This window comes from Tachypleus tridentatus, chromosome 12 (genome assembly GCF_004210375.1).
Source record: "Tachypleus tridentatus isolate NWPU-2018 chromosome 12, ASM421037v1, whole genome shotgun sequence".
NCBI classification, from domain to species: domain Eukaryota; kingdom Metazoa; phylum Arthropoda; class Merostomata; order Xiphosura; family Limulidae; genus Tachypleus; species Tachypleus tridentatus.
Genome location: NC_134836.1, coordinates 66,122,493 through 66,131,914, shown reverse-complemented (window position 1 = coordinate 66,131,914; position 9,422 = coordinate 66,122,493). Strand labels below are relative to the sequence as shown.

At 35.7% G+C, this 9,422-nt stretch overlaps 1 protein-coding gene across 1 annotated transcript in view; it reads left to right on the top strand.

Annotated features, from left to right (window-relative positions):
- The first annotated feature begins 570 nt into the window (after window positions 1-570).
- LOC143235649 (cell adhesion molecule Dscam1-like) overlaps window positions 571-9,422 on the top strand; it is a 61,717-nt gene continuing 52,865 nt past the window's right edge. The window contains exons 1-4 of the mRNA XM_076473874.1: window positions 571-625; window positions 945-1,235; window positions 5,214-5,333; window positions 6,786-6,959. Of these exons, the coding sequence (XP_076329989.1) occupies window positions 571-625; window positions 945-1,235; window positions 5,214-5,333; window positions 6,786-6,959 (640 nt within the window). The remainder of the gene's footprint in view (window positions 626-944; window positions 1,236-5,213; window positions 5,334-6,785; window positions 6,960-9,422) is intronic.

The following is a 9,422-nucleotide window of genomic DNA, read 5'->3' as shown; positions in this document are numbered from 1 at the left end:
TTGGTCTGACAATCAGTGTCTTAACACGTGTAACATCACATACTCTGAGCTTGTAACGTTATTACATATATTTCTCTTTAAAATAAAAAAAAAATATCCCTTTTGCGTTTCTTGTTTTGAGGAGTATATTATGTCCAAATGCAGATTCTATTTCAGATTCCGTTTTTCCACCAATGTTCTGTTTATAGTTTCTCGTTTTGATTCTTTAACTTGTATCACTAACTAACGTTTGTGAAGATATTTGTTACCTAACTTCTTTAATTAGTTGTTGGAATGAAAGTCAAAGCACAATTCGAACGCGTATCATTAGGAGCTTACTCAACTGCACGTGTTTTTTTGTTTGTTTGTTTTTTTTAGTATAAGAAAGCTTGTATACATACAACAAAGAACGGTGGCTATTAACAATAAAGAAAACCCAAAAGATATTCAGAGGAATTATTGACTGAGATTCATTTCTGCAGTTATTTTAACCATCGCAACACTATATAGTAGTGTGTTGTCTGTCAGTCAGTCAGTAGACACTAAAATAGCGTCATGTAAGAGACGTTGAACTTTATAATTTGTACTGTCATGACGTCAGCAAAACGTGCAAATGCCATGAATCATGAGAAGTATTATTCACTCTGTAGGCTACAACACAGTATGGTATAAGAACTTCAAAAGTAAGAAATAAAAATATTCGTTACTCCTAAATTTGGTTTTACTTATTTTCGAAACATAATACTTTCAAGAATCCGGTTTAAGTACATCTGGTCAAAAGCAAGTTAAAATATATTCCGCCTGTTGCGAAGGTTATAAGTATGCTGTAAAGTTTAAGAAACACGCGTCATTCTGATGTATCGTTTTCTGAAAGACGTACCATTTTAGTAGTAACTTCAAATCAAAGAAAAAAGTTGCTATGATTTTAAACTCAGACAATATCATTGTATTTTTATTAATTACAGTGCCTCCCAAGATCAACCCTTTCAGCTTTAGCAGTGATTTGTACGAGGGCTCGCGAACTGCAGTCACTTGTGTAGTCGTCGCTGGAGACCGTCCGATATTCATAAAGTGGCTAAAGGATGGCCGACAGCTGACCGATGGTGACCACGGAGCATCCATATTTGTAACTGCCGAGGACTATGTATCGACGTTAACTCTAGACAACCTTTCTCGACGTTTCAATGGAAATTATACGTGTAAAGCCTCAAATGTTATCGGTACAGATTCAGCCAGTGCGTATTTAGAAGTAAAAAGTAAGTTATTATCTTACTGTAGAAATCGCCCTGAGTCAATATACGCAGAGTGAAGTTCCAGTTACGTTTCAAGTAATAAAAATAAATATTCTAAACTTTAGAGTGATCAGCTGAAGTTATTACCATAATAGCAATAAAACGAAACAATAAATCTATCATGAAAAACTAAAGCAACTTCTTATAATAACTGTAAACTACAACAATAAATTTATAATGGCAAGCTTAAACTATTTATAGGAATAGCAATCCCAACTGTTATTATTACTCAAAGATGTTCCTCTAACACGTATAAAAATAAGTTTATTATCTGGGCTGGTTAAAACCCCAAGAATGAATTTCGTTTCTTTGAAGTTAAGCACAAACCAATACCAGGGACTATCTGTACTCTACCTGAAACGGGTATCGAAACCTGGATTCTAGAGTTGCAAGTCCCCAGACATACCGCTGTACCCATGTGGGAAAGAAAGTAGATTATTTACTTCAGATAAAAAAAATTCAAATATTTTTTTAAAAATTATTATCTCTTAAAAATTTAGCTTTCATATATATATCATATAAATATTATATACATATCATATAAATATCACACATATATATAAATATCATATATCAGCATATTTTCATTCCTTCAATCCAAAAGAGAATTTGGACTTTTTCGGATTTTTATCTGTTTTTTGTATGGTGTCATATGATAGTCACACTCGTTGAATAAAACCTGAGTTAAGTTGAATGAAAGAGTGGAAAGATTTGTGTTTATCAGAAACCTAAACTAGACTGTATTCTGTATCTAAAGCCATGTAAACTAGACTGTATTCTGTATCTAAAGCCATGTAAACTAGACTGTATTCTGTATCTAAAGCCATGTAAACTAGACTGTATTCTGTATCTAAAGCCATGTAAACTAGACTGTATTCTGTATCTAAAGCCACCTAAACTAGACTGTATTCTGTATCTAAAGCCATGTAAACTAGACTGTATTCTGTATCTAAAGCCATGTAAACTAGACTGTATTCTGTATCTAAAGCCACCTAAACTAGACTGTATTCTGTATCTAAAGCCATGTAAACTAGACTGTATTCTGTATCTAAAGCCACCTAAACTAGACTGTATTCTGTATCTAAAGCCATGTAAACTAGACTGTATTCTGTATCTAAAGCCATGTAAACTAGACTGTATTCTGTATCTAAAGCCATGTAAACTAGACTGTATTCTGTATCTAAAGCCATGTAAACTAGACTGTATTCTGTATCTAAAGCCATGTAAACTAGACTGTATTCTGTATCTAAAGCCATGTAAACTAGACTGTATTCTGTATCTAAAGCCACCTAAACTAGACTGTAAACTAGACTGTATTCTGTATCTAAAGCCATGTAAACTAGACTGTAATCTAAAGCCATAAACTAGACTGTATTCTGTATCTAAAGCCACCTAAACTAGACTGTAAAAAGCCATGTAAACTAGACTAGACTGTATTCTGTATCTAAAGCCATGTAAACTAGACTGTATTCTGTATCTAAAGCCATGTAAACTAGACTGTATTCTGTATCTAAAGCCATGTAGACTGTATTCTGTATCTAAAGCCACCTAAACTAGACTGTATTCTGTATCTAAAGCCATGTATTCTGTATCTAAAGCCATAAACTAGACTGTATTCTGTATCTAAAGCCATGTAAACTAGACTGTATTCTGTATCTAAAGCCATGTAAACTAGACTGTATTCTGTATCTAAAGCCACCTAAACTAGACTGTATTCTGTATCTAAAGCCATGTAAACTAGACTGTATTCTGTATCTAAAGCCATGTAAACTAGACTGTATTCTGTATCTAAAGCCATGTAAACTAGACTGTATTCTGTATCTAAAGCCATGTAAACTAGACTGTATTCTGTATCTAAAGCCACCTAAACTAGACTGTATTCTGTATCTAAAGCCATGTAAACTAGACTGTATTCTGTATCTAAAGCCATGTAAACTAGACTGTATTCTGTATCTAAAGCCATGTAAACTAGACTGTATTCTGTATCTAAAGCCATGTAAACTAGACTGTATTCTGTATCTAAAGCCATGTAAACTAGACTGTATTCTGTATCTAAAGCCATGTAAACTAGACTGTATTCTGTATCTAAAGCCATGTAAACTAGACTGTATTCTGTATCTAAAGCCATGTAAACTAGACTGTATTCTGTATCTAAAGCCATGTAAACTAGACTGTATTCTGTATCTAAAGCCACCTAAACTAGACTGTATTCTGTATCTAAAGCCACCTAAACTAGACTGTATTCTGTATCTAAAGCCACCTAAACTAGACTGTATTCTGTATCTAAAGCCATGTAAACTAGACTGTATTCTGTATCTAAAGCCACCTAAACTAGACTGTATTCTGTATCTAAAGCCACCTAAACTAGACTGTATTCTGTATCTAAAGCCATGTAAACTAGACTGTATTCTGTATCTAAAGCCATGTAAACTAGACTGTATTCTGTATCTAAAGCCATGTAAACTAGACTGTATTCTGTATCTAAAGCCATGTAAACTAGACTGTATTCTGTATCTAAAGCCATGTAAACTAGACTGTATTCTGTATCTAAAGCCATGTAAACTAGACTGTATTCTGTATCTAAAGCCATGTAAACTAGACTGTATTCTGTATCTAAAGCCATGTAAACTAGACTGTATTCTGTATCTAAAGCCATGTAAACTAGACTGTATTCTGTATCTAAAGCCATGTAAACTAGACTGTATTCTGTATCTAAAGCCATGTAAACTAGACTGTATTCTGTATCTAAAGCCATCTAAACTAGACTGTATTCTGTATCTAAAGCCATGTAAACTAGACTGTATTCTGTATCTAAAGCCATGTAAACTAGACTGTATTCTGTATCTAAAGCCATGTAAACTAGACTGTATTCTGTATCTAAAGCCACCTAAACTAGACTGTATTCTGTATTTAAAGCCATGTAAACTAGACTGTATTCTGTATTTAAAGCCATGTAAACTAGACTGTATTCTGTATCTAAAGCCACCTAAACTAGACTGTATTCTGTATCTAAAGCCACCTAAACTAGACTGTATTCTGTATCTAAAGCCATGTAAACTAGACTGTATTCTGTATTTAAAGCCATGTAAACTAGACTGTATTCTGTATCTAAAGCCACCTAAACTAGACTGTATTCTGTATTTAAAGCCATGTAAACTAGACTGTATTCTGTATTTAAAGCCATGTAAACTAGACTGTATTCTGTATCTAAAGCCACCTAAACTAGACTGTATTCTGTATTTAAAGCCGTGTAAACCTCTATTGTCTGTTTATTATCGACTTAGGCGTGTTTACCAGAGCCAACACTGCTCTCACGAATGGCGTGTCTTTGTAGGTCTTGGTTTTAGTTTTGTTACCTAATGGGTTTGTTTTTTAAATTCGCGCAAAGCTACACGAGGGCTATCTGCGCTAACCGTCCCTAATTTAGTATTGTAAAACTAGAGGGAAGGCAGCTAGTCATCACCACACACCGCCAACTCTTGGGCTATTTTTTCACTAACGAATAGTAGGATTAACTGTCACATTATAACGCTCCCATGGCTGAAAGGGCGAGTATTTTTGGTGTGACGGGGAGTGGAATCGTGACCCTAGGATTACGAGTCGAGTACCTTAACCACGTGGCCATGCCGGGGCCTACCTAATGGGAACTTATGTGCTTCACATTACTACATTTACAAGGTTTATATATATCGTCGAATCACATTGATGCTCATTATAATTTTGCTAAATATAATATATTATTTATATATATTTTATATTTATAAACACTTTCATAAAGAAGCTAACAAAAAACTTTCATAGAAAATTATTTTAAATAAATTGATTCTTTAATGTCAAAAGAGAAATATACTATTTTACCCTGAACATATACATGTTTACTTGTGAGTTACATATTTAAAGGTTTATAAATGGGAAGTAGACAAATAATGTTTTTTTCTACAGCGCCACCTTACTGGACAATACCGCCTGTTGACTCTAGAGCTATTGTGGGTAAGTCTATCATGTTACATTGCCAGGCTGAAGGATATCCCACACCCCACATACGTTGGAAAGTGGCAAAAGGTTAGTAACCTGTATTTCTAAAAAAAAGCCTAAGAAACATAAATTTATTTACCGTGACTATTTACTTAAAATTGTGTCAGTGATTATGAAAGTTTGATTCGTGCTGAAATTATAGGTGGTTCTGATCAATGTTTGACAAGGGGCCGTAAAAGCTTTTTCTGCGGGGGCACCAGAAATGGACCGAAAACAAAGATAACTGATACAATTTAATTCCAAATAACGCTACTATTTTTCTACAGCACTGTTTTTCGATAAACATTAAAGTTATAGGTTGGGGGGGGAGTCACTGATTCTTAAACTTTTTGTCCTTAAACGAACCACCTTGGTGAGGCAAAAGACTCCCTAGAACTACCTAATACTCCTACCCTACCTGTCGAACTACCTGTCTGTAACTTGCGTTTCGAACTAAATTACGCATCACCTGGTGGGCCCGGATCACAGTTTAAGGTTTGTTTGTTTGTTTGGGTTTGTTTTGAATTTCGAGCAAAGTTACACGAGGGTTATCTGCGCTGCAGTCCCTAATTTAACAATGTAAGACTATAGGGAAGGCAGCTAATTACCATCATCCACCGCCAACTCTTGGACTACTCTTTTACCAGTGAATAGTGGGATTGACCGTCACATTATAACGCCCCCACGGCTGAAAAGGTGAGCATGTTTGGTGCGACAGGTATTCAAATCCGCGACCCTCAGATTACGAGTCGAACGCCTTAACCACCTGACCATGCCGGGCCTTCACTGTCAAACAAAGGAACATTATTAATACAACTAATTCGTATTTTTAAAATAATGCACGGAGTTAGATTTAGGCTGACTGAACCTTGTGCGATATTAATTAGAACCGAAAATATTACTAAAAGCCATCCCGTGTATGCAGAATGTGCTCTCCTTTCAACCTTGGCGGCGTTATTATGTGTGGGTCAATCCGACTATTCTTTGGTAAAAGAGTAGCCCAAGAGTTGGCGGTGGGTAGTGATAACTAGCTCTCTTCCCTCTAGTCTTAATTAAGGACTCACAGCGCGAAATTCAAAACGAACCATGCCGTATGCAGGAGGCACATTGCAATCGTTGTTGAGCCCACTTTCAACAGCAAGTCCATCGCAAGTGACCATTATACAGTGGGGAAGACCAAAACGCCTTATTCTAGAACATGAGAACATTTCGTGAGCTGGTATCGAACTCACAACGTTTAGAGCAGGAATCCGAAACACACTCAACTAGGAACGTACGTAATTAATAATCCGATGTTTCTACCCATAATAAGCTTTTATTTCACGATACTCCATACTTCCAATAAATTGATGTATTAACTTATCACGTATTTCTTGTGTTTAGTTTCATACAGGTACATATATATTCAGTAAGGTACTTTTATACAAAATTACTATAAACTGTTATAATTATTTTTGTTGTCCTTCTAATAATAGTTATGTTGTTTGTTTGTTTTTTCAGGCATGCCACCTGGAGCGTACAACACTATAATAAGCAGTTCACGAGTGTATATTTTAGTTAATGGCAGCTTGACCATTACCAGTGTCCGAAAAGAAGATGAGGGTTTGTACCTCTGTGAGGCCAGTAATGGTTTAGGTCAACCAATCAGTTCAGCAATATCCTTAACCGTCCACAGTAAGTACTGTCCAACAAACTGGACAATAAAATATTTCTTTGATCGCATCTCATTTTTAAAACAGTCATGAATTCCCAGAAAATCCTTTAAATTGAAACTGGATAAACCTCTGTAAATTTTGTCCGTCTTTGTCCATCTAATTTTCTACCCAGGTGTCTGTTGCCTCATTGGTTACATCTTCTGACTTTATTTGAAGGATCGTTTTGAATCAACTCGTGCTGAGTAATCAAAACTTGTTTCACGTATATCATACGTTTATTGGTAGCACAGAGATATTTTAATCACAGAACTATATCACGTGCAGGAATCATCCAGAATACGTTTTTTTGTTGTTGTTGGGTTTTTTCCCCCCCAAATACCCTCATTTCTTTGAATTTGTTCACGAGTTGTTCTAGCGTATAGGAATGGCTAGTTACTGGGTGTATAGTACACGTCTGTAGATACACGTATATAAGTTCTCACGGTCCTGTAGATTTTTGTTAAATCCTTCTTGTGTGGAGGAAAGATCGATCATTGGCTGTATCGTGTGATTCGTTACCTAGCAACACATCTATACGTACATACATACAATAAACAGTTACCAGTTATATTACAGTTAACACCTGGATATGGGAGCGTTATAACATTTACATATACAGTGAATTTAATTTCGGTTGAACACGTAAGTTAACTGATAAAAAAAACAACTAAATATATTTTTTTCTATTTACACTCTATTTCGTTATGAAGTAATTTATTTCCACATGTCTGAAGAACATAATTGATGATTCAGGTGTAAGTCGTTCTTGGACGTTGGATTCTAATATGTAGTTTTACAACCATGGTTTACGAACGGAAATCAAACCTGATAGACAATATATCTCCATCGGTCGACCTCGGCTGTGGCGTAGTTAATATGTGTTTTTCGTATAGCAAAGCCACAAAGGGCTATCTGCTCAGCCCACCGAGGGGAATCGAACCTCTGATTTTAGCGTTTTAAATCCGGAGACATACCGCTGTACTAGCGGGGAGCACGTAGTTAGTAGCATGCTCACTTTTTGAAGCCGATAGCTCATAGTTCGTGTCCCGTTGTCGCAAAAACATACTCCTCATTTCGGTATATTTTGTGCGTAACAAAAGTGACTGTCAAGTCTCACTATTTGTTCTGGAAATAATGGCCCATGCGTATGCAATGGATTTCGTGGACTAGTTCTATTTCCCTCCAGTTTATTACATAAGTGGTAACCTCTTGTATGGAGTTACCTGTTTGTACAATTACCACTTGTGACTAATAACTATTCTAGTAAGTTGTGTGTTAGTTTTGTTTTCCTTCTGTGAACCATACTAAGTGTTTATGAGTTGGTATAATACCAGGGCGCAGATAACCTACTTGCTTTGCGCCATAAAATTCCAAACCAACCAATCCAGTTACATAAACACATGTTTAAGTGAAGAAAACATGTGGCTCGCGTAAAAGAGCAATTGAAATTTGTCGACCGATAGCACAAAGAGAGGTGAGAACCATTTAACAGAACTTAAATTTCAACAACATTTTTAGAAATTCGTTTCATCAACACAACTTAAAAGACATCTTAAGATATTTGTTCAATTGAAGACTGGTTTCCTATAACACAACGTCCATAAACGTCACAACGATGACACCACGTCTATAGCTGTCTTAAGGACAACACTACGTCTGTAGCTAACACAGAAACTACACATATACACTGTATAGCTATACCAGCGAAGTCACTATGTCTGTAGCTAACACAGGGACAACAGTACGTCTATAGTTATCCCCGTGAAGACATTACGTCTGTAGCTAACACAGGAACAACGCTATGCCTAAAAGATATATCCGTGAAAACACTACGTCTGTTACTGTCCTAACTACAAAACTAATTATAGTTGACACAATAACGATACTACATATACAACTGTCATAACGACGACAAGACGTATGTAAATATGACAATGACGACACTACGTCTGTAACATTACAACGACGATATTACTTCTGTAAACATCACTACTAAAACACTACGCCTGTAACTAGATGTACATCCACAGGATCCTCGAAAGTGTTCTATTTCCAGCGTAAACAAAACTAAAGTTAAGAACAATAAATATTTTATTTCTTACTTTTGAAGTTCATATGCCCTTCTATTTTGTAGCTTACAGAGTGCATAATTATTCTAATGACTCATGCCATGCTTACGTTTTACTGACGTCACGACAATACAAATTGCAACATTAAGCGTCCCTTATGTGACGTCATATTAGTGTATACTGACTGATTGACAGACAACACACTACTATATAATGATTCGAGTAGATAAAACAGGTTACCCCTCAAGACAGCCTTAGATACCCTTTCGTAGAACTGTCATAATTTGTAGAATTATCCACGGACTTTTCTCTAAATCTGTAATAACGACAATACGTCTATAATTGTCACAATGACAATACTTCAACGCCTGTAT